At 38.9% G+C, this 26,878-nt stretch overlaps 1 protein-coding gene across 5 annotated transcripts in view; it reads right to left on the bottom strand.

The window, feature by feature from the left end:
• Positions 1 to 24,576, bottom strand: part of TOX2 (TOX high mobility group box family member 2) — a 244,244-nt gene extending 219,668 nt beyond the window's left edge. For 2 of the 5 annotated variants that reach the window (XM_081948601.1, XM_081948602.1), the window contains exon 1: positions 22,995 to 23,039. In XM_081948601.1, coding sequence (XP_081804727.1) covers positions 22,995 to 23,024 — 30 coding nt within the window. In that variant the 5' untranslated portion in view covers positions 23,025 to 23,039. Of the gene's footprint in view, positions 1 to 22,994; positions 23,040 to 23,955 lie in introns of those variants that run through there. The other 3 variants (XM_081948603.1, XM_081948599.1, XM_081948600.1) reach the window with 3 other exon arrangements.
• Positions 24,577 to 26,878: the final 2,302 nt, after the last annotated feature.

Below are 26,878 nucleotides of genomic sequence, written 5' to 3'. Positions count from 1 at the left end.
CTCTCCAGAGCAGCGCCCTGGAAAAGGGTGACGGACCCGCCTGGCAGTAGGTGGAGCCTTCTGCCTGGTCTGAGAAGTACTGGAAACAAAGGGCACTTGGTCTCGACTCTGCATTCCCTCGGCTATGCCTTGAGAGATGGCGCGGGCGACAACGCCAACAATGTGGACGGATAATGCGAGTTCCTGAGCTAAACCAGTGTCTGGCCCACTAGTGTCCCTGGAAGAAGGAGGACCTTGTTGGGCGAGGGTAGAACCAGTAAGCCCCCCCAGGGTTGGGCCCCACGAGAGCGGGCCCTGAGTCAGAAACATACGAAGGGGTAGGAGAACCCGGGTCTGCCAGAGACCAGGGATAAATCCTGGGAATCCACCTCCTCATCAATCATGGACAGGTGATCCCCCCTTGGGGGTGGTAGAAGGACCAGCTCAACTCGAGGAGTGGGCTGAGGGGCCACTCAAGAGCCTGTTGCCGCCTCTCTGCATCCCTAGCCACAGAAGGCGCTTTATAGGGATGACTATCCTGACTGGCCACCCTGCCCTTCCTTGCCCCCTTGCCCCTGCCTGCGGAAGTTCCCTTGCTAGGGGCCTGTGAGGGGCCTGGTCTACCATCGAGGGAGTCAGATGGGCCAGGTTGCTCCATCGCCTAGTGGCACGATCTTCAGACAAGAAGGCCAAGGCAGGTGGAGATCAAGTGGTGATGGAGACTCTGGTGGCTGACACTGGATCTAATGTCCAGCAGGTATTGTGGAATCAGGAACAGTTCGTGGAAAAAAATGCCAGAAGAGAAAGCTGGGGCTCTGCAAATGAGTCCAATGAAAATCCAGCCACTCTAGGAGGTGAGAAGGTGGAAAAGCAACTGAGGCTGCAAGACCAGGCAGATAAGGCAGGGAGAGACAGTGGAGATAATTGAGGAGTCCTCCCTGTGCCGGTGTATGACCACCAGGTAGCCAAGACACCAGCGCTGCTTGGGGAGACGTGTGTGGCAGTAACCCAGCCGGAGACCCGAAACAGGGCCAGCTAACCAGCCTGCGGCTATCTGCTGAAGCGTGGTTGAGCGGGAAATCCGATTGAAAAAGGCGCGAAATTAAGCCTTTCCAAAATGGCCATCGCTCCAGTGCCAGGGTGAAGGAGGAAGATAAGATGGCAGCAGCATGTTATAAAGCAGCCGCGCACCTCTCCGTGGCAGGCTGTGCCTTCCCAAAGGCAAGAAAACTGGAAAAAAACCTCAACAACAAAGTAAACCGCTTGCAGCCGCCGGCAGCCTTACCGCCCTGTAAGTCCTAGGGCAACCAGACTGATTTAACCCGTTGTGTGGACTCTCCAAGCAGTGCACAGGAAAATGGATCTTTTGCAATGTAATACTGTATACTTTAAAAAGTTAAGAGTATCTTTTTTAAAAGCCAAAACAATTTCAAATAAGGAGAGGGGGGGGGAGAAAAAAATTATCCTAATGTATAAACAAAGACATCAATGTGCAATTACTTTATTAGGTAATAAATATGAAGTTGAGCTGTCACAAAAAGTTCAATTTATCTAGGCAGCTGGCACAATGACAATACTTCAAGCTCCCTCATGGGATAGCCTTGCTGGAAACTAGAGCAAAAACCTTAAGCCCCAGGCAAGCTAGGACATTACAGAGATGATGTGTTATGGGAATGATGCCAGATGTCTCACTTTCTCTGCATTGCCACTGGCAGGTTGACAGAGCAATGCTGGTGTCACCTCTAGGAAATGGGAAACATCACAAAATCAAGTCTACTGGGAGATGTCTCAGTAACAGAACACAAAGCATCCCTCTCAGAGACAAGCTTTTACTGACATCATCGAGTAATATTATTTCCAATGCAGTATCCCCGTGAAGGATTTTAGTTTTAAAAAGCCGACTTTCTTGAATGGCAAACAGTAGTGCTAGAACACAAAAGGGTCAATAGTCTTATCTTAGGCCACCAGAAAAGCAAAATAGACAATACCAAGGTTTCCTGCTTTCTATCCAATGCCCTATTTATACCACTTCTTTTACAATGCCAGTGACAGCTTTTTCCTGGTTAAAGGCACACTTCCTGCTTCTTGAACTGTGATTTCTCATGTTGCTTTCATGTACGCTATCTTCTATACATTTTGTTCAAACCGCTGCTTAGTCTCTTAAATGTAATAATACATATTTTTAAGTAGTCAGAAGGGTGAAGCTAAACAGTTGCGAACAATGGAAATCAGATACTTCACTCGTTTGCAAAAAGCCACATCCTTATCTTTCCCTGATAAAACTTGTGCCATGTCACTTGGTGGCAAACAATGAAGACTTTCAAAATAAAAATCCCCCAGAAAATGAAATACTATATAAAAGTTTTGATATATATATATCAAAATGTATAATATGTATACATTGTCCAATAAACAAAAAGAGAAAAATAGTTCTTCGCTGCTCGTACGTAATAGAATATGGGAAGAAAGCAAATCAGAAACTGACTGAAAAGCCATAATCACTTTGCTTTTCTGGTTCTAGCCATAGCTAAAACAAATTCTGCCTTAGCAGTAAGTGTGGATGGAGACATTTGTGTTTGGGAACAGACATACAATATAAATGTAACTTTCTATTACCAGCTTATTTTTACACATTTTCCTTTTCAAGAGAACCCTTAAAAAGGGTGGAAGCAAGGATTCATCAAAAATATAAAACATTCCATATAAGGAACTACTTTGGTGCAGTTTTCAGACTATTATCTGCCTAGACCAGTTCTCTCTACTCCAGTAATGGTTTCCTCTTATCTTCGCTACTGGTTTGGAGTCAGGAGCCCACATGCATGCTCGCTTCGCTCATGTGTGGAGCTTCTGCGCATGCGCAGAACAACAATGTCTGAGTGGGTGGGCGGATCCTCCCACCACCGCCGCTACCAGTTCACCCAAACCGGGGCAAGCCGGCAGAATACTACCTCTGCTCTACTCCAGGATTAGGCAACGCGGTATACATTCCCACCATCATGGCCTTCCAAAAGAGTCTGAAAACCTGGCTGTTTCTGGGGCCCGATGGGGATGTCCCACTTAGGAGGTGGCTAGTAAAATAGGAGACGATCCCACTTCCACAACATTTACATATCAGCCCCTTTTTATCTAGTTCTGAATTAATGTTTAATGTTTTAATTCTTCATGCTGAATTTTTTAAATGTTCCTAAGGTTCTTATAATTTAGAAAGAGTTTTTAAATTGTTATAAACCACCCAAGGTCACTTAACAGTGAGACTGGTGGCATATAAATTTAATAAGATCATGGGCACTAGTGAACTTTTCTTCTACCTTCTGGGCTCTCGACATTAATTGACTCCATTTTGTAATCTCTTTAAATCATAAATAAATACACAGAAAGATGTCATATCCGCAAAGCAGGGTGTGTCTCCATACATACTTCTTTTCCAAAATGTCTCTGAGATTATCCATCTCAAGACATTCTTAGAAAATGAAACAGGTAGGTATTTTGCTATAGCTTAGCACTTTGGGTGGACATGTTCCTGCTTGCCCATTGAATGTTTGAGACATTTTGTAAACAACCTCAAAATTCTAGGCATTTTCATTGCCTAGCTCTGCTCTAGCCTATCTTGGAATAGGACTCAAGTCAACTCAAACAAAAGATCATCAGCTTTGATACCTGAAACCATTTGTGGAGTTTCCAGGGTCTCAGTGTGAAGCCTCATACATGCAAATCACATGTTCTGACACTGAGCTATTATTAGGCTTCATGGCATAATAAAATGCATTTGCCATTACAGAAACCTTTGTAAACACCCTCAAAACTCTCTCCCTGTGAGTACCTAAGACCTCCTACTGGGGGTTGCTTAAGTAATTTATTTTAAACCTGTATTTCAAACATGCTACACCATTCACTTTTTATAGCGGCTTTAGCATATGCCAAAGCTAGCAGAGTTAATAGTAACAGACTAATTTTAAACCCTATGATTACTGGGGCTGATTTATATAGTAGCTTCAGTTCACAATACTGTGAATCATGCATGTGGTAATTGCCAACTCCAATTTTAGTTCTGTCATACTGAAGCCTTGGGGTTTTTTTATGCCCAGCTGCTGCCTTCTCCATTCTACAGAGGTACGTTGATAATGCAGTGGGTTTCTGCAGCTTAATATCACAATATTATGATACCCAGTGTCAGAGCTCTGCAAGTGATGAGTCATCTGTGAACTAAATACTTCAAGAAATAAGATATATGATTGAAAAGGCATTTAAAATTTCAATTTGCTTTGCCTGTAGACGGCATACATTTTTTAAAAATTAGCACTGAAATGTTGCAAACAATTGATCTCTACTTAAGAGTGGTATGATACATGCACAAGCATTCAGCACGGCATAAAAACAATTATTTTTGTACCAGGGTTATAAAACTTGACAGCAAAAAGCAAATTATTTGAAATCTTCTATGGGGTTATAAAAAACTTATACCTTTGTTTTGCAAAACAGCAGCAGAAAGCAAGACAATCGAAGAAACAATGGATGGAAACTAATCAAACAGAGAAGCAATCTGGAATTACGGAGAAACTTCCTAACAATAAAGACAAATAAACAGCAGCTTGTCCTCAGAAATCGTGGGTGCGGTATCACTAGAAGTTTTTACTGGACAGCCAACTGCCTGCAGTGGTGTATAGGTCAATGACGGCAAACCTTTTCGGCACTGAATGCCCAAACTGGAGCACTGAAAACCCAAAGACCAGGTGTCCAGTGCATATGCGCATGCCATCCACCTGGTCTTCGGGTTTGTGGTGCGCCAGCTGGTCTTCACACACGCCGGGGCACTGGAAACCCGAAGATCAGGAGGACCGGTCAGCTGGTCTTCGGGAGCAGCTGTTAATGGTGTGCATGCCCAGAGAGAGAGAGCTCTGCGTGTCACCTCTAGCATGCGTGCCATAGGTATAGGTTCTCCTGCGTGAGCAGGGGATTGGACTAGAAGACCTCCAAGGTCCCTTCCAGCTCTATTCTGATTGAAAATGTTTATCTGCCCCTAAGATTTTAAGATTGTTTTACACTACCCATAGAAAACAATACCAAGGATTCTTTTGCATATAACATGCATCTTTTGCATATAGTCCAGCAACCTGAAAAGAAGTAAGCAACATTCATTTTGAGACTTTATTGCATCCATTCCACTCTATCTATCAAAATCAAAATTTCTTCCCTAAGTAGATGGGTTTTCAAAACCATCCAGTTAGTACTCTGAATAGTTTCTCTCTCCCTTTACAAACAAAGGAGTTTCGCTATGGGGAAATGAAATCTGCTCGTGCCCATCAATTGTTGGATGAGAGGAGACAAGATGACAGTTAAAATTATGGGGACAAAAGGGAAATATAATACAAGCCTGCCTTTTGCAAAGACGGATCTGCAAAGATTAGATTAGAGTTTGTGAAAATTAGATTTGACCCTAATGCAGCCTCCCCTACCCTGATGAAAGACAGACTTGTTGAGATTTCAACTCCCAGAATTCCCAGTTACTGGTGGATGGAATTCCAGAATTCTATCTGGAGGACAATAGATCAGGGAGATATATTGTCATCTTGTGCAATGTAACTTTAACATCAGGAATCATCTGTTTTTATTTTCTTTTTGCTTGTTATCCTTTACAGTGACATCAATGTTTTGAACAATTGTACAGATAGAAAACAATCTCCAGGAAGCAATAGTACAGTTCAAGTTTAATAGATTATGCATTGGGATTGTTTACATTCTGATAATAGCTTACACTGTACAAATGGAAATCAGGCCGTGTATGTGTGTACATGCAAAACGGGGGCAAATGTATTCTTATTTATATTAAGAACTCATCTCTACACTTTACTAAGCTGGTTTTTTAACATTTGAATGAAAAACTCCTCTAATCCTGCATTTTGTATGTTGCAATATCTAATTGAAGGATTATTGATAAATTGAACAAGTAATCTTCTGGGGAAAGTACTGGTCCAGCAGCAACCACAAAAGATTCTAACATATGGTCATCTTAAAAATCAAGATCAAATTGTAGTTTTACTGTTTATTAGATGATTCATTTCTGCTTTCTGATGGTTTTAAGATAATCTTCAAAATTCCACAGCACAGTCAACCATAGCTTCTTTTGGGAAGAGAGAAGGAAGGATGTGGGCTATCTTACCTATGAAACTGAAAGCACAAATATTTTTAGCATTAACTATTAGATATTGTAAAATGATTCTATTTTATTTTTTTAGGTTACTGGGCCAAATAAATGGGCCAAATTCATCTGTGGGTTTTATTTTATTTTCATTTGCCCGTGTAACATGTCTGAAATAAGCTTTTTTCATTGGTATTTTAGGAATTAAAGGTCAATTCACAATTACAGTGAAACAGTAACAGACCTGCATTTAACAGATGTTACATGCAATAAACCAAATTTTCATCAGAAGAGTCCTCTGAAATAAAAGACATGTTCAGTGCAATCAGACAAGAAACTTAAATTAGCTTTCATTTTACATAATTTACAGCCAATTGTAAAGGATATAATCTGATGTGAATAACCTAGTTTGCATCTTAACATTAGCACTAAAACAGATCTCTACGGTTGAGCAAACGTTGGTCCCATATTTAGTTTTCTTGTTCCTTCCATATCATACTCAGTACGGTAACACAATACAAATATGTTTGAAAAGAAACCACAGCCTAGTAGCAACATAAGTAACTATGAATGACATAATTTGCAATTTAACAGAGAAGTAGCAGACCTTCAGTTTCTCCAAAAAGTCCATTAAATTGATGCTTCACTGCATTTCCCAAAAACTCTTTAAACAGTAATGGGAAGAGTCAATAATATGATACACCTACAGGAATAGAAGAGCAAATTTGTCCTAAAAGTCCTTGACTCTCCAATGTTAGAATTACAAAGCCATTGCCAATGTTTTCTCCACCGATGAAGTGACTGGGAGGACTGCCCAGGCAAGGATGTAGATAGCATGACATCCAGGAAAACTGATGGTTTCCTTTCAGACATACCTGGATAATTTTAGATACACATAAAAATGTATCAACCAAGCTATTGAGGTAACATAATATTCTACTCCTAATACTGAGGAAATGGGAAGGAATAAGAAAAATAAAGACAGAGAACAACATTTTCCATTTTACTCTAGCACAGGGGCGTCAAACCTGCGGCCCTTGGGCTGGATGCTTGACATGCTGGCCACGCCCACCCATTTTATCAAAGGAGGTTGGGAAGTCACAATACATCACGTGATGACAACATGATGCTGTGAGTTTGACACCCCTGCTCTAGCGGTACAACTTGATGATAATCCTTATATCAAACTCTCCATTTCCAGTATTTAATCTGAAGTAGTTTTACATTGTACACTCAAATAATAAGATCCCTTCCCTATCCAGGTGCAGATTCCCTAACATAGAAATCATTTATTTTTCTTGTCTAATATTATAAATATTAAGAAGGAAGACCTAATTCTTATATTAGTTACATATCAATCAATACCACTCACAAAAGTGAACAATGAATTAATTTCCTGATGATAATATTAGCTCCCCTTCTACATCTACAGCCATCTATTTGTAAATGGCCCATTTTAAAAAAGATAAAAGGATAATGTTAAACTGTTGAAAATTATTCTAATGGTCTTCTAAAAGTAGCATTGCAGCTAGAGCTTCCTTAATGACCACAATTGGGATGGCATCTCAGTTGTTGAGCAAAGCAGTTGTTAAACGAGACACCTGAATGTGCCTGCTTCATTCAATGACTGTCAATGCTGGAACTCCCAGTTCTGGTTCTTAGGTGATTACTTGTTAAGCTGATAAGAGTCCTGGCTAAGGCGTGCCAGTGCATTAGAGGGGATGGGGAGACCATGGGATGCTAAAATTCCTTCTTGCTGAAGTCTACCCAGATTCCAACTGATCTAAGATCCGAGGTTGCTCAGTGGTTAGAGTGCAATACTGCAGGCTACCTCAGCTGACTGCTAGCTGCAGTTCAGCAGTTTAAATCTCACCGGATCAAGGTTGACTCAGCCTTCCAACCTGGGAAGATGGGTTAAAATGGGGAACCAGATTGTTGGGGGCAATATGCTGACTCTGTAAACCGCTTAGAGAGGGCTGTAAAGCTAAGCAGGATTTTCAGCCCTTGTTGAGGGAGACACTCACCACGGCCTGCACCAGACCTCCCAGGGCCTCTCCCACCTGCTTGAGGCATTCTTCACTTATCTTACTATACATACAGTATCTTACCGTACTGCCTATCCTATGAGATTTCAGCTCCCTCTTGCCTCTATGGACTGGTTAAACAAGCTGCCTGCTGAAGCTGTTCTTTTTCTCTCTGCACACCTGAACAAAGACCTTCAGCATGGAGATCTGTTTCTCCACCATGCCAAGGAGTTCAATTCCCTTCAGCAGACAGCTCTTTCACCCAGTTCCCAGAAACAACAGGGAATCCTCACAGCAGGCAGAACAGTTTGCAATGTTCCATGCTGGAACCCCATTTACTTCCTGGGGAAGCTGGCAGAGAAGATTGCAAATGGAAATCACATGATACCAGGGTGCTTGGCAACCAATCATAAGTGAGAATACCCTTTCCAAAGCCACTGTAATTTTGAGCAGTCATTAAAAGAGCAGCCATACATCAAGAACTATGTGTACACTATTTAAGAATCTTCAAAACTTTGCTTTGAATTATCACTAAGATTTTCCTTTTCTTCCAAATCCTGAATTATCTTTGGCAGGATATTTATTCTATGCTACCTGAATATTAATTTGAATTATCACTAAGATTCCATTTTCCTTTTCTTCCAAATCCTGAATTATCTTTGGCAGGATATTAATTCTATGCTAAACCAAAAGAATTAATTTCAACTGGTTTGAAACCCAGTGTTCAAGTGCAATTTTGAATGCTGCGTTTTTAAATCCAATGTTTCTAAGTTCCCCAGAAGTTGATGCAATCAACTTTAATTCCAGATTTCAGCACTTGTAATTTCACACTATTTGCAGATAAGAGACTCGTTCCAAATTGCAGAAAAGAAACTACAATTAAACTTATTCCTAAGTCCAGCAAAATCAACTACCAAACAGTCAGATAGGGGTCATGTGATCCCCTTTTGCAATCTTCTGACAAGCAAAGTCAATGGGGACTTAACCCTGTTACTAATTTAACAACTGCAGTGATTCACTTAACAAATGTGGCAAGAAAAGTCATTAAGTGATGCAAAATTCACTTCACAAATTTCTCACTTAGCAACATAAATTTTGGGCTCCATTGTGGTCGTATGTATATTGAGGACTACCTCTATTAAAAGCTTGCACCAGCATGTCAGTTTTAAACTATGGAACTTTATGTAAATGAAACTTTATCTTATAAGATTGTATGCTAAATTTTATCTTATAAAATAAACATATTGATGGAAATTAAAAGTACTGTTATGACTGAGAGACATAAGGACAAGATATATAGGATGTGCCTAATTACAGTGAACATAATTTTAATGTTTTTAGTCTTTTCTAAAGCTTCAGAAGGAAGGCAAAAGAAGCCTATACTCATTGTCTCTTATGTGTAACTTCCTTTCAAGAAAACTGAGAAAGTGAGATAATAAATGCAAAGGATATCTTTGGCTGAAGAAAAGATCTAGTTAGGTTTGCATCAATATAAAAAAAAAATCTGGTATGAAGGAACAAGCAGTGAAATTCAACTCCCTCCCCTTGTATCCATGGCCTTGGGTGGCCTGGGTCACTGATTAATTACTTCAACATAGTTTCTTACTTTATTCAAAACAAGGTCATACTAAAAGTTACAAAATTTCCACGTAAAACAGTTTTCTGTACTATAAGAATATGTAACTTTGAGCAATTTTCACATTTTTTCAGTCAGTTTTTAGGAAACCAAAGTAAGCCTTTAACACAGAGCTGGCTATCATGTCAAATGGCACTAAAGACCTTCCTTCTTCACAAATGTGACATTCACAAAAAATATTTCTTTAATCTCATTACAATTTCTTTAAATTATTCTTCTGAGGAACTCTGAAAAGAAAATGTATTATTTCTTCCCACTCCATTTCCATCACAATAGCCCTGTGAGATATTGTTTTGAGAATAATGAGCCCAAATCCCAAATATAGATTTGAATCATTCAAGCATTTTTTGCATCCTAAATAGAAGCTGAACCAGCTCTACCTTTCCAAAGTTTAAATTTCACTGATTAGTTAATAGCAGTTCCTGAAAGAAACTGAAAAGGCAAGATTAATCATAACTAAGACAAAGTGATGTACCATATATGGCTTTTGTTTCTCTTTGATCAAATGTTATTCCTCTGATTTGTGTTCAAATGAAATGTTTTGAGATCTCACTCAAAACTAGACTTGATCCTGACTTTTTAAATCAGTTTCACACACCCAAGATTTAAATGTACTTTCAGATGCCATATTAGAGTTCCTAAAATAATTTCCCTCCAGATATCAAAGACTACACTTCCCAGAATTCATAGCCAATATGTCAAAGGCAATAGAGAACTGAAAACTGAGGAAGTCCTATCTTTCATTAGACTTAGTCAGCAAGACCAATGAAGAGAGATGATGAGAACTACAATGCAGCAGTATCCAACACCCCATCTCCCATTCTCTCTTTCAAATTAACAGCTCTACTGAAAAGAAATATTGAACAAAAACCCAAATTTTATATTTAAAGGAAATAAAACAATATATTTATAAAAGAATTTTAGTATTGTTCATGAACCTACTTGTTGTCTTGTCAGAATAAGGAAAATCCTACCATTAAGATGACAAAGATTATTTTAAAAGTTGTAGGCTTCACACAGCTTCTTTTTCTGCTCTGAGACCATTACTAAAATGAAATATTGATTGATCATAATTCTCAGAAGGCCAACATTTCCATCTGATTTAAATTGGATACTGCAAAACTACTACATGATGTATTGCCAGCAATGGTATACATACCCAATTTTCAAACAGATGGTCTTCCACAATTAATTTGCCACCTTCAAGTCAGAACACAGGATGTCAATTAAATTAATAGAAAATGTAATATTAGATGCTGCTGTCTTAAAATAAACTGAAGGTCCTGTCACCCGCCCTCCCCAGTATAAAAAAACCTGTACCATCTAGTATAAAATTGCAGCTTCAGTTTCACTGACACCCAGTCATTCTTGCCCTTTGTTTCAAAAATATGTCAAATTCAAAAGCAAGTATTAGTTATGCACTGCCAAAGCAAGATTAGGTTACAATTCAATGGCAACATGACCGTTTCACTGTCTAGTTACAAAACTGATTTATTTTGATAACATATATGTATGAATTGATATGATTTGATTCTTTAAACAAAAATGCCATATTATCAGGCATTGCTCGCCGTTCACGTTTTCATTCTTATGCTTATTAATATATTATATGGAAGACAGTGTGTGAGTATCAGAAAAGATTGTAAAATTTGGCATGACTCACTTAACAACTGCATTACTTAGTGATGGACGATCCAATCCCCAATATGGTTGTTAAAGGAAAAAAATATGGTGTGGAGAGGAAACAGCACTTTACAGTTTGGTGAGAACTGAGCATGCTCAAAGGGATTAAAGTGGGAGCAAGCAGAAGTACACCAAGAACTATGCAATGCAGTTTTCAGTGGGAAAGATATGAACTTTACACTTTACAAGTTAAAAAAACTACTTTTAAAAAGCAAAACTATTTTTAGGAGCATAAAAAAACTTTGTTTCACATACAGCCCATTTATAGTCCCCAGTTCTTATGACGACATAATAACTATAAGTCAAGCAGCCACCTGATTTTCTTTGATGAGACTACCTGGAAATAGCTGTACAACTAGCCTCTATGAGCCAATTTTCAAGCAATCTTTTCAGCACAATAATTATGAGAACTGGACTAATTTAGTATTTGTTATAGGTTTAACTGTACCTATTGAGCTCATCAAAACTTTTCCAGCTTTTTACAGCTATGAATGTCATAGAACTCTTATTTTTATTAGTTCCCCCTAAAAGATTTCAATTTGTTTTTCAATTGAATTGTACAGCTTATATGCTATATTAAATTCCAAAGTGATTTACCTTGGTTTAACTTTTTTACTACATCTCAAAAAACAGTGGCTTGTAGATTTTCTATATCCACTGTATGTTCAATTTCAATTCATATAAAATATTTCAGAACTTAGCAAAAGATAGCACTTGGCCAATCTTGTCAGTGAAGAAAAAGCAAAGTAATTAGATGGGAGATTACCAGGGACTTCCAGGGTAGAAGATGAACTAGATCAGTGATGGCAAACCTTTTAGGCACCGAGTGCCAAAAAGGTCACACGGAAACGTCATGTGCACATGTGCGTGCTCGTTGGGACTGCACTCCGGAAAAGTCAAACGTCCAGGTTCTAGCGCTCATGCATGCCCGACAATCAGTTGGCTGGCATGCATGCGCACACTGGTTTTCAGCACAGCCACACGTGTGAAGAACAGCTGATCATTGTGCATGCATGCGCACAAGAAACTCGGGCGACATTGCTTTGTGTGCCACTTTGGGCATGCGTGCCATAGGTTCGCCATCATGGCCTTAAGGGTCCCCAATAATAATACAATATTTGTATTTCAGATAAATTGTACCATAGGTGTAAATGGCAGATCATCTTGAATATTTATTGTTAAATTGGTAAATTGTGTCCAATTCCTCACAATCCCATATACCATAGCATTGCCAGGCCATCCTGTCCTCCTGTGTGTCCCGGAGTTTTCCCACACCCATGCCTACTGCATTGAGGACACTGTTTAACTGTCTCGTCCTCTGCCATTCCCTTCTCCTTTTACCTTCAATCCTTCCCAATATCTGCATCTTTTCAAATGAGTCCACATTTCTCATTTGGTGGCCAAAGTATTTGAGCTTCAGCCTCAGTATTTGTCTTTCCAAAGAACAGTCAGAGGTGATATCCTTTGGGATTAACTCATTTGATCTTCTTGCACTCCAAGGGACTCTCAAGAGTCTTCTCCAATACCACAATTCAAAAGGAAAGCAAACAACAGCCAAATATTCTTCCCAGACCCTTTTATTTCTCTGTTATCAATAGAAGGCTACCCAAAACATTTTATGGAAAAATAGATGTTCTCATCAATAAATGGGTGGCCATCTTTTTCTGTGCAATTATCCAGAAAGGACAACATATATCAACACAGTGACTAGTGTTTTATCCATGAAAAGTGCTGCATTAACTAGTTGCTTCAATAGCAGAAACAGTAGTAGTAATGATAACAACATACAATCTTTGGAGCAGTTTGCAAATCATTAATTATAATGTTTGAACACTATGAAAAGACTGTTAAACCCATGCAGATTATCAAGATTTGTTATGAAAAATTTGCATGGAAACACTATTAAATAAAATAAATATAATCAAGAAAGAAAGAAAGCCATGGCTGCCTTCTCTGCCACATTAACTGCTCTACGGAATAACATTTTTCCAATGATTTGGATGGCCTTGAACGTGCTGATTTTTCAAAAGGGTCAGAAAAGTTTTGGCTTTTCCTTCTGCCACTGGGCTAGAGTATGGGATAAATCTGTCCAAAAAAATGGAAGGACTAACTTGCTATGGTAGATTTCATTTTTCTTTTTTGGTGTTCACTGTGCTTTTATTATTATTATTTCTTGAGTTCTTATTACTCTAATGTCAAGTAAGTCACCCAGAACCACTTTTGTGAGTTTAGGGGAGAGGGCACAAAAATCAAATAAATAAAATCAGATTTTTCACATTCTGTCCATCTTATTTTAACCAACAGCTTGATACTTTGGATTAGAATCTGTGGTTATTTTTTCCAAATTCTTGCAAAATCACCATAGTTGGAGAAATACTAAATGTTGAAGGTCTTGATCTATCTGTGGTGGCTTGCAAACAATACATCATTTCATTACAAATTAGGCCTTATTTGTGTACTACTCTAAAATGGGAATGGGGTTAGCTCTGTAAACATCAAGAACATAATAAAAGGCATTCTATGCATAAGTATTTCCTCATGTGTTTGAGATCCTCTGAGTCAAGCTCAAAGCATCAGGATAGAGGCAGCGTGACCATATAATATCTAGGTAAGCCAATGGTTTATCCATACTTAAACATTTAATGTACTACATATGTGTGATGCATGAATAAAGCTTGACACTAGAAAATGCAATGGGAAACCATTTCTATATTGTTGCCAAGAAAAATACAGAAACTGCCCATGAAACCACTAGGAATCAAACTCAACTGGAAGGAGATTTTACCTATAGTTAACGGCTTCAAAGTCGATATTCCTCTAGGTAATTATTTATAGAACTATTGTTTTACATAGTGAGGGGGCCTATAACCAGAAAGTTTTAGTGAGTTCAGAGATGATGGCGAATAGATGCCCATTACAAGTTGGAATACGTTCTTCAAAAAATAAGAAATAAGTCTGGCCTCACTTCATTGCATTAAAAGTTGTATTCTGAAATCAAACTGGGAATTAAGTTTCCAGCAGTGACGTGCGGTGAGGTTTATGGCTGGTGAGGCTGGTGACGTCATCAGGAAGGCGGGGAATGGGACCACGTGTGCAGGAGGCTGAGGCAGCCTCAGCCTCCCGCACATGTGGTCCCATTCCCCACCTTCCTGAGTCAACATGAAGGCGACCGTGGAGCGTGAGCCGCGGGACTGCGGAGCGCGCTCCTCCTGCACACGTGGTCCCATTCCCCGCCTTCCTGAGTCAACATGAAGGGGACCGCGGAGCACGAGCCGGCGCTCCACAGTCCCTTTCAGGAAGGCAGGGAATCGGACCATGTGTGCCTTTTCCCTTTTCCCTTTTTTTTTCTTTTCATGCTGAGAGCGGTGAGGCTCTGCCTCCCCTGCCCGCACGTCCCTGGACTTTCCAGGTAGCCTATGACAAGATATGATACCCAGAGTTACATATCACTTTTGACTCTTTGGGGAATTGACTGCATAGACAAACAAATACAGATAGAAAGAAAGACAGAAGCAAACTACTCATCATTGGAAAAAACATTTTAAAGAAACAACATGAACAGAAAAATCTTTAATGCAGATTGCTTAGAAAACACAATTAAATGCTTCATTTATGCCATACAACATAATCCAAATTCTAGTAAAAAGAACATTTGGAGCTTTATTTGTTAGAAGATGAATACAAAAGGTAGATGGCAAAAATTCGTTCAGTGCATATTAGCCCTCCCAGTGACTTCACAATAAAATGCTACTGCTAGAATACCCTGAATATAGATTCAAAATGGTCTCTGCACACATTTTATGCAGATTAATACAAGCACATAATAAAAGCACTGGTTGAGTAAGCATGAGATCTAGATTCTACACAGATGAGTCTGTAAAAACACATGGTGGTTAATAAAAATAAATAGTGCAAAAAGAAGGCAGTATGGGTCAAAAGATTCTTCCATACATTTGTAACATTTCCTAAAGAAAAAGAAACCTTGTGTATGCTCTGAGCTTTGTAACCAACTCAATGTCACATTTTTTATATATGAAGAGCAAAGGGTTTTGTTCCTTAGCAGCCCTTCTCAGAAAGAAAAGAAGTGTTTTGATTTATGAAATACAGGCTGAAATGAGGATTAATACCACCATCAGCAGTGCAGCTTTCAACATCAAGAACAAAACCTTTGTGGTTTTTGAGTTGCAGACATCTAGCCTAAAAGCACTTGGAAGAATGAAGTTATGTTTAAATAGGTTTAATCCTCATGATCACAGAGATAGTGCAGGAACAGAACATGGTGAAACACACTAATGGTGTACATACTAATTTCATTAGTATGTTTTCATTTTTAGTCCCATTACCAAGGCAATATAGATTTTTTAATATTTGAAAATAATAGATTTGCATTGGACTGTGCAAATGGAACCAGTCTACCAATTCCATCATCCACTAAAATCAAGACAATAATATGTAGGTTATGTTTCTTATATAAATCCAGATTAATCTTAGCTTTCAAATGCATTATAGGTCCACAAAGCTAAATAAATTGTTTTTATCCCTGCACTAAAAGTAACAGAAAATGTAATATAAATGTACACTTACTTTGTTTAAATAGCACACATGGTTTATGCTATTTATATAAATGTAAATTTTCCTATCCTTTCTTCTGATTCATTTAAATGTATGAGCAACTTTAAATGCATCATCCTTTTAACAGAATTAATGAGAACGTGCCATGGCTACCATAGTGTTCAAAACATCTTTTTTAAAAATTCTGAAAGTAACTAGAATAAAGCCTCTTCCACACATAAAGCTAGAACAACATTTTCTGTGAATGAATGAGTACTCATTATTTAGTTCTGAATCCCTGATATAATAAAGCCTTTGGCAAAAAAAGAGAGAGAGCTTCAAACACTTTCTATTATGCAGATGGAATGAACACATCATCAAAGCTTATGCTGCTAGAAACAGAAACCATGCATCAAGTGACTCAGGCCATTCTAGAATGTAAAGAATTTTAATGACAAGTTTTTATCCTTCTTAACGATATTCAAAATCACACCACAAATGGGGGGCTCAAATAAAAACTTTACAATTTATATTATTTTCCCTGAGATATGTGTGAGAAAAAAATTAAGTTAAAACAGAGGAGGAGGAGGAGGAGGAGGAGGAGGAGGAGGAGGAGGAGGAGGAGGAGGAGGAGGAGGAGGAGGAGGGGAAAGTGTTTAGCATTGTAATTCGTTGTGGAGGTAAAACTCCAAAGGAAACAAAAAAACTATTAAAAGTATTTATTATATTCACTATATAGAGGGAGCAAAACTAATTTCTGCTGAGTACTGTTTATATAACACACAGAGAGAAAGTGGGGAGAGGGTGAGGTAGAGAGAGAAGTGTTGATAAGATTTATCGTCTACATGAACAACAGGAATAAATCCTTTTTGACAATAAGAAAATGTTACTTTTAGAACTGATATTAGGAAATATCAGTTCTTATATCAGTATTAAAGGCTCTTTGTTTACGACCAATATGTTTACAATATAAGGAGTACATTTTAAATTTTGAGGCCCTTAAGATTTCCCTGTTAGGAAGCTGATAACATAAATACGTTAAAAAAAGCACACTCTTTGACTTCATTGATTATGGCATTTATTATTTTGTTTTCCAACATTCTTTCAACATGGATTTCTGAAAGTGGGAACACACAATTTGCTTTAACTACAGCTTTGTTTTTCTATATGTGCATTAAAATCATGTTTTCATCTTGCTATTTGTAATTATATAAATAATCACATCAACATTGCTTTTACCCAGTCTTCCAAATGAATAATTCCCAATATTCAGTCAATTTCCCAATCACCAATTATTGGATGCATATTATTGCATATATGCAAAAGAATTCCTGTGCAATAGTGCAATTCGTCTACAAAGGCATGATAATATTGGTGGCAATATGAAAGCTAACAGACCAAGAAGGCCTTAAATGAAGGACTTGTTGATTAACTGAAAAACAGAATAAAATGTAAGTAACCAAAAATGCTAATTCAGTCATGCAGACAATGATACATTTTTCACTATGTTTTAATATGCCAAATCACTCATGCATGATTTAACTGAAAGGAGTAAGCATTCAGATTGAAAAAAATGGAATTCAGTATGAAAATGAGAAAATTTTATGATAAGAGCTGGAATGAAACTAGGATTAAATACTAATCACAGCCAATTCTCTTACAAGCTAGAACAAGGAAATCTATCTTATTCTAATTCAGTGGTTTCTCCTTGGAAAGGTTGAGAACCACTGCTCTAATTAATACTCTATTGGCACAAATTAATTAAATTAAAATAGCAATATTTGTATTATAATTATTTTCAATATATTGAATTAACTAGAATATTTCTTACAAGCAGTATAAAAATTCCCAACACAAAGTAATTCCAAAACCTTCCTTCCCTCTATCCCCAACATAAGAGCTGTGGTGGCACAGTGGTTAGAGTGCAGTACTGCAGGCTACTTCTGCTGACTGCCGGCTGACTGCAATTTGGCAGTTGAAATCTCACCAGGCTCAAGGTTGACTCAGCCTTCCATCCTCCTGAAGTTGATAAAATGAGGACCCAGACTGTGGGGGGCAATATGCGTACTCAATAAACCGCTTAGAGAGGGCTATGAGCACTGTAAAGCGGTATATAAGTCTAAGTGCTATTGCTAAGTGCTAGTGCTATCTCAAAATATGTCATCCTGGGGCACTCAGGTCCCATACAAGTAGTCTGTAATGTGAAACTAGTCCAAGCTTTTGGCTCTACACATTTTCTGACTAATACTATGGAGCACTGTGCTTTCATAACTATGTGTAACAAACATGTCAGCTACACGAACAACACGTTTGCTGCACACCATTCAATATAGTTTTTTGAAAATAAAAAATTAAACATCCTATTCTAGATATAAAATAAGGAGTAAAAAGTCAGTTTTACACACAGTCCAAAACAGAGACTTTAATCTCCTTTCAGAAGTTTTCTCAAAAAATAATTAAGCAGCAAATGGGATATGACATTTACCATCCTGAGTCTACACATCCTTACTACACAATCATTTTTTACATTATAGTGGTGGGGTGGGGGTTTTTTTAACATTCTGTTGAAAGACAAGAGAAGTGCAGTTTACAAAATCCAAATGACCAGCAAATAATAGTAAAGACTATTCTGCATATCTTTGATGTCATTTATGGTTGTGTGGGTTTTTGCAGTTCAGACCTGATAGGCCTAAGACAGAAAATTGGACCTTCTGCTCTATAAAGAGTTTCACTGAGAGTACATAATGCATAATTTTTTACTATCATCATAAAAACGTATGGTCTTTTAAAGAAGAAAGTTATAATTTTCTCTCTACTTTCTGGGCATATAAATTTTATGTACTGCAAAATTTATTGAGTTTTTCTTTGCGAAGGAAATAAAAAGTGAATGTTAATCATTGGTTGATTGATTATTTGATCTTGTACCATCAAGTTGTTGCTTTTTAATTACCACATAGATTTATATTATAAATACCAATTTATATCATAGAATCACAGGGCTGGAAGGGACTTTAGAGGGCTTCTAGTCCAACCCACTTTTCAAGGGAAGATTCTTTATACCATCCTGGACAAATGGTTGTCCAATTTTTTTTTTTCTGAAAACCTCCAGTCATGGTGCACTCACTCTGATAATCAGACAAACTTCTACTCATTGCTTCTTGTCCTGCCCTCAGGTGCTATGGAGAATAAGTTGATGCCTTCTTCATAGCATTACAACTTTCAGCAGAAAAAATATTTTCAGTTTATTATACGCTCAAAAATGAAAAAACGGAAAGGAGGAGTATATGCAACCTTGGGCCTGAGGGCTCTGCTCTGTTTCTAAATATCCATCTGAAACAACAGGCCCATATTTTGGCTTTTGCAAACTAAAATGATTCCATAGAAGGCAAACTCTATAAAAACAAGGACCACTTCACGTATAAATAGATTTCTATATGAAGCTCATCCATATCTAGGAAACAAGTGTACAAAAGGGCTACCAAAAAGAAGACAATTGGAAGATGATAATAAATACTTACAACTGTTACTCTTTGCTGTCATTTAATCCACATTTTTGCAACCCAAATCATTATAAAATATATTAAATGTGAATAAGTGAGGAAGTAAGGATAATATTTATCTTAATTAAAGGAGAAATATATTTCCAGGGTAGCATACAATTACTTTATTAAGACGGAAATGACATTAATAATCTATCATTAAACAGAGGTCACTAATAAGCTTCAATACAAGAGGATAAAAAGTACTAAATGTTTTTTAAAAAAGGGAAATAAAGTTTGGCACCAAAATACCAATGGTATTGGCAAACAGTAACTTGCTCACAGTTATAATCAGTAACTACTACTACGTAGTAGTAACACTAGGAAGATTGAAAAACTCATGTGGATGTTCAGCTCTTCTTTCAGATATCAATATACAAATAAGCAGGCTTATAAACGTTTTTGTAGACTATTCACATGTGAGCTCATTTGCATGTCCACATTCAAAATGCTAACAAGAACATTTATTCAGCTTAACTAATAATGATCAAGAGTTCTGTAACATAGGTCAGAAATATTAAATTCTACAGTATTACAGACTGTCACAGAGGAAGAAAACTGTTTCTCAAAAATTATCTACTGAATTGATAATGAGGATTCTTGTGATACATAAATTAAATGAGAGATTTCATGCTAAGAATATCACCTTCTATCATGGCACAAAACAATTATGTCAAAATTTTAAGATGCTTGATACAGATTATTTCCTGAACAAGCTGGTTCATTCACTGTATCAGAAGTATTAATTAGCCTAAGGAAAACAAATGTATTTCTGCTACACCCTCCATTTCAGCTATTTATATATGTTGGGTTCCACACACATTTCCTCCTGCAGAATTTCTCTCTATTTACTCACAAAAGAACAAAAATCACTGTTTAGAAGGGGTCTGGACTTAAAATTGTAATCATGGTTGGAACTATATGAAATCACACACACATACACAAACCCCTACATGAAATCATTAAGACCTAAGCCTGATTTGAAGGAGACCTTGCATTTTTTGGAAAAAAAATACTTTTGGTCTTTCAACATAAAAATATGTTTTGAATTTTTTTTCTTGTTTGAACTCTTGGAGAACATGAAGAAAAAGGAATTGTTAGGCCTGCCTAATCTATTTCAATCTTCTCCAAGCCAGCATTCTTTTAATTATAGCAACTCAAAACTGCCCTGATTCATTCTAAACTACAATGTAAAGAAAGGCAAAAACTACAAAAACATTTTTCCCTTTTCATTCAGGTCCCATTGAAATTTATTTTATTTTTCTTAAGCTTCAACTGAAACATTCCTTCAATTCTTACTATTCAAGGACACCTCTCTTTTGCTAACAAACTGTACCTATGATTCTCTGGCTTTCTCAAATTGCAAGACCTTTGGCATTGAGCCAATCCACTGATCTAGCTGTGAAACATCTATCTTGAAGGAATTCAGGTAGGCAACCTGTAGTCTTCAATTTGAATCAGGTAAGAAGAAAAGGGCAAAATAAAAAAAAATGGCCAAGGCAATCAAAACAGAGCAACCAAAGAAGATGGAAGCAAGAGGAAAGCTTTCTGCAAGTTATCAGTTTAGAACTCATGAAAAGCCCTTCTATCTTTTCCATGGAAGTCTTGCAGATGAAGAGGAAGAGAAAAGAATAGCAGAAAGAAACTGGGTAATTCATCTACTTTTGGCACTAGCCCACCCACAATAACAGAACCTCTTACAATTATCCTGAAGGGAACGAAGCCCTTCAAAATGAAACTCTCTTCCTCTGTTTTATAGGCAGTGATAACATCTTTGTAGAACACAGGGCAAGGCTGAGAAAGAAAGAAGATTTAGATACTGCTTCAGCTGCAATCCATTTTTCTTTGTACACTGGAGTTTGCTAGGATAGAACTTCGTTGCATGTTCTCATTATGTAAATAAAATTTGAAAGAAGTGAAATAAAGTCAAATAATAGTACAATGCAGTATGTGTGTGCGTGCGCATACATGCACGCACACGCACACGCACAAAAACACACTCACATACACACACACACACACACACACACACACACTTCTGGCTGTATTTTCTTCCCTCTCTTTTTCTAAGATCTTGGTAACAGTGGCAACAGCAGCACCTCGTGGCAGAGGTCAGTATTTTGTATATGATCATTTGCATCACTTCATCCAGAGTGTTATCAATCAAACTTGAACTTAGCTTTAGCAGAAAAAACTGATGAAGAATTTTCCAGGATGAAGTCTGTCTCTTTAGCACTATAGGAAATGATGATCTTAAAAAAGGGGTGAATTAAAGGAAAATATCTTTATGCTAATTGCAACAAGTGCATTCCCAACATGTGGAAAATGTTGTAGATCCCAGAGAATTATTTTCCATGGGGCCTACAAGTTTCTTCTGAAGTGCATCACATTCCGTCTCTTCTTTTGATTAGCAATTACAATTTTAGAGGTTTATATGATAATTGATTAGGTGCACAAATATCTTGATATTATATCTTGAAACTACAATGTTTGAGCTCCTAAAACACAACGAATTTCTGAAGGTATTTGGGGTTATTTTCTTCTTCTACAGATTGATATTGCATGGCTTTTCAGATGTTCTTTGTGTCAGCAAGTAATTCTTTGTTAAACATTGTTAATGTTTTAGTAAAGAAAGGATACTTAAATGCATTTCAGAAATAACTGTTTACTGTAATATATAAACTGACACATATTTAGTAAAGCTTAGGTTTCAGAATATAATTAGATGTTTTCATGGGGATGGGAGACATCAGCATCGAAAACCTATGCTATTTTGAAGAAATCATTATACCATAGAAACAAAACAATCTCCTCCCTGTACTGAGATGCCACAACTTTCATTACTTTTGTGAAAGCACCTGATTATCAACAACAACAACATTTTCATGCTTAATTAAATGATCCACAGATTCAGTTGAATTATTTTATTAAAATGTTGGAAAGCTGTAATTCTCAACCTGAAATGATGGCTACTCATATGAAGTATTGACATTCTGATTATGTTCACCTCTTTCTCCTGTTATTGCCTAAAGCACTATAAACGCTCAAATATTCCTGGGCAAATGTTGGGGTTTTTTCCCCCTCTTTCTCTTCCACACACACTAAAAGAGTGAAAGGCTTGTGGTGGCAACACAGCAAAATCTAGGTTAGTAAGGTTTTTGTGCTATATGCTAGATTTTATTAAATAGTCAGAAAACTGTCCTCTCACTTATATTTAGCAGGAATAATTGTGGGATTAGGAAAAAGACAACAGGAGAGTCTGACAACCATGAGCCAAGAATCTGAATCCTGTGTTAGGAAAATGCTAATCGTGAGCATATAAATTAGGTTTAGGTTCTAACCAGAACATATTGTACAAAAAAACGAAATCCAGGTTTGCAGCCTTGCCAATATGCTGATCCCTTTGAGCAAGACGAGAAATTTATTCAGGAAAAAAAAATACTCACCCTAAAGTATTCCTCCCTTAGCTTATACATTTTCCATCAAGAACCATAGCCAGGCATGGAAGGAAAACACTTAAAACCAGGCAATCCACTCCCCCCACTCCCCCACCCCCAAAGTACATTTCTTCTAAAAAGCCTATATCAGAATTTTAGCTGTTGGTTTATTTTCCCTCCCACTTATAATAGTGTTTACCAAAACTAAGCTATGTGATCAGGGGTCTGAAGTGACCTCTCAACCAACAACCAACTGCCCCTCCTCCTCCTCCTCCTCCCACCCTCACGCGTTCACCCTGTACACCCGCTTTTTCTTCCAAGATGGGAAAGACTTTCAGCCTTTAAGCAGGCAGCCTTGGTGCTGTTTAAGTAAAGCAGATTTGAAATTCCCTCCTGCAGGATGCCGCCGCTCGCTTGCCACCTTCAACACTTAGCCTCCCAGAGGAAAAGAAGTTTTCAACGCCGTTAAATGTTAGGTTAGGATGGGTTGGGTAGAACTGGCTCTCTTTTCGCCTTCAAGTTTGGCCCTTCAGCCAAACCAAGCGACCCGGGCACCAGGATTTTCGGGAAAGGGCTGCTCTTTGCCAAAGGCTGCGCTTCCCCCCCCCCCCAATATCGAGGAGCTTGCCCGTCTCAAGCGGGGCAAAGGGCTCGGGGAAGGTCGGGGCTCGAGGGGGGGGCATTAAACCAACTCCTTGCCTGGCCGATCTGCGAGGGCGCGATAAAGTCCGGGGCAGTGCAAAAGCAGCAAAGTGCAACCCAACCCTCCCCACCTCCGCCGGTGCGGGGCAAAGGGGCAGCAGTCCCGAAAGGGGAGTCGCGGGAAAAGGGGGGGTGCGGTGACGATGGGGAGCGGGGCGAGACTTCGTCCAGACAGTACCATCCTCAGCCGCTCGCATCCTCCACCCCCCACCCAGGCGTTTGCACCCGTCCCCTCTCTCTCTCTCCCCCTCCCTCCGCCCCTCGTTACCTTGTTGCAGTGGTAATAGTCCAGGGGGCCCAGGCAAGGGGGGTCGGCCCCGGGCAAAGAACCAACGGCGGTGGGGGCGGAAGGGTAAAACCTAACGTCCATGCCGGGACTGCACGCTGAGGAGGAGAAAGAGGTGACGGCAGCGGCAAGAGGAGGCTCCAGGGGGCATGGAACCGGCTCCTCCGGCGACGGCTGCTCTGCCTCTGGCTCAGGGCGGGCGGGAGGAAAGGGGAGGAGAGGCGGGGAGAGGGAGAAGGGGAGGGCGCGCAGCCCAGAGCCAGCTCCTCTCGCACTCTATTGTTCCAGGCACCGAGGCAGGGGGTGGGGGAGGAAGGAGGGGGAGGGGAAGAGCGCCCGGGACCTGCTCGGGCTGGGCTGGGTCAAGCCTCTCCCTGCAGCCTTTCGGGCCGCGCGTTGGGACCCGCCACGGGGCAGCTCCAAACACCCGCACGCTGCTCGGGACTTGCCCTGCCGGGGCAAGCAAGCCAACAGGAGAGGGCTCGGCGTGTAGGGCAGGGTCCGTAGGGAAAAAAGAGTGAGCTGGGAAGAAGAAAGTGATTGTTTTTCTCTCTCCCCCCCCCTTTCCCCTCCGCCTGGGGAAGGAAGGGCTCGGAGAAAACCGACAGCCGTCCAGAGCTCGCTCCCCCTTCCGCGTGCGATCTAGGAGGATTCCCCCCCCCGGGGGGGAGAAAAGAGCCAGACTAAGCGGTCCCACAAGAAAAGGGGCGCACGTTTCTTGTGGCGGATTTGGACTGGGCGCCTCCTAAACTCGGTACGGAGACACGGTTTGATAGTCAGGGGTTTCGCGTTGTGCGGACCTGTCCGGAGTAAAGCCTCCCAAGGAAGGAAAAGAAAAAGTTGGTCGTCGGAACGTTACCCTCCTAACCTGCCTATTGCGCCCGCCAAGTCTTGTGCTAAATTCCAAGAGAGGGTTCAGGCCTTTTCCCAAGAAAGTAACGGGCAGGCCGTTACTGCGATTAAACTTTTCCACACGCCCCCCTCCCTGCTTTTTCCCCCCTCCCATGTATCCCTGAATCTCGTAGCAGAATCTTGTTTTAATTGCTACTGCAGGTGATTAAAGGGTGGGCTAAGCTGAGGGGTCTTTCTCAACATTTCAGAAAGACGTGCTACCAAAGCTTCAGTTTTGTCAAGCTTCCCTACTAATCTATGAGAAAGTGGGTTGGAATAGAACAGCCTGTTTTCCAATTAGATTTTCCTACAACACAGGATTCCTCCAGGTTTATTTAGTATACTTCTTTTCTTCCAAGGAGTTATAAGTGGCATAGAAAGGATTTTTCCCTATGCCCTTATCTACTTGCCTGTCCTCCTCAAAACAGGCCTATGAGGTTATGCTTAAAATTGGCAGCTGGCCCAAGGACACCCGAAATCTAAATGGTTTGGTAGAAATTTGAATCTAACTCTTCCCCAATCCTAAGCCAACATGACAGTCTGGACCAGATTTAATCATCCATTGAATAAATCAATCTTTATCAGGCACTCTGTCCAGACAGCCAAAAGAATATTGTTGCATTTTAACAACCAACAAATGGGTACATGGGAATTATGCTGCAAGTAATATTCTGGCTCTTTTAAGAGCCACAAGACTCTTTAATATTTTTGTTGCAACAAACTATATATAATATGTATATAAACTTGCCAGGAAAGGGGGAAAGAAAGTATACAAATCTATATACTTTATTCCAGTGCAAAAACAGTGAAGATGATCATCTCTTAATTATGAGCTTTTTCACAACATAGCACTATAATATTAAAACTGGGCCTGTATCTCAGTATAAGCCAATATTAAAGAGGCACAGTATGATAATGATATTAGTAAAATAAATTATATGTAATCTTTACATCAAATGATTGTTTTTTTTTTAAAAAAAAGTAAAGTGGCAGGTAGAATGGTAGAAAGCCTGTATAGTTTGATTTATGTTTTCCATTTTATATTCTGCATCAGAGCAACAATACCAGCTCAGAATGTATTAGCATCTCAATATGTGTAGGTCAAAACCAATCATTATTCTCAGATATTTATAATCTTATGTTATCTGGAGTATAATATAATCTCAAGCATTCCATAGGGCTAGATCATGTTGAACATAGCAATCAACAGAGAAATAATTGTTTAAAATATTTTACCTCATTCTTTCACCCAAAATACTATCTGAGCATTTCAGAAATTAAATAAAAACAGTTTTGAAGCACTCAGTCCAAAACAAGTGATAGAAAGGAAAAGGCAAAAGAGTGGGAAGAGGAAAAATAAATAAATTCAGGTACCACTACTTAAAAGTTACGGAATTCTTCTTATGATTGGATGGGAACATTTGAGGTAGAGAAGGAGCCAACAGGAAGGAATTAGTATTCCATTCCTGCCCTTGATGCATACATACATATGTACGTACGTACATACACACATACAATAGTTACTTCTTAATAACAATGAAATGACCTCAGGCTTCCCAAATAAAAGGGACAGTAGATAACAAATACTGTACAATTTGAAATATAACGGCAATGACAATAAAAGATGGATGGAATAATTGTTTGTAGAAAGTGGATTTGAACATTTCAGTACAGAAATCACTTAGTTTATAGACTCAGAAAATCATCCTGGGAAGTCATCAACCAGCAATGGATTGCTATAGGAAGTAAAGGAGGAAAAAGCCATACTTAAGTAAGAGGCGCATTCTGCAGTTGAATAACCAACTTTACAATTGTTTTGTACAGGAAATGGTTTAGTTCTGTAGCCTGATCTGTAGTTCTTTCAAAAAATACAGTATAGACTTAATTTGAGACAAAATCAACATAAAATAGTACAGTAGTCAAATGAACTTGTGCTTGCATTTTCATTATGATGGAAGAGATTTTACTTTCTTGCCCTAAATATGATGTTTACTTTACTTTTACTTTACTTTTA

This window comes from Natrix helvetica, assembly GCF_964273705.1.
Source record: "Natrix helvetica genome assembly, chromosome: 3".
In the NCBI taxonomy this organism is placed as follows: Eukaryota; Metazoa; Chordata; class Lepidosauria; order Squamata; family Natricidae; genus Natrix; species Natrix helvetica.
Note: the sequence above shows the minus strand (reverse complement) of the source record. Positions and strands in the feature narration are given on the sequence as shown.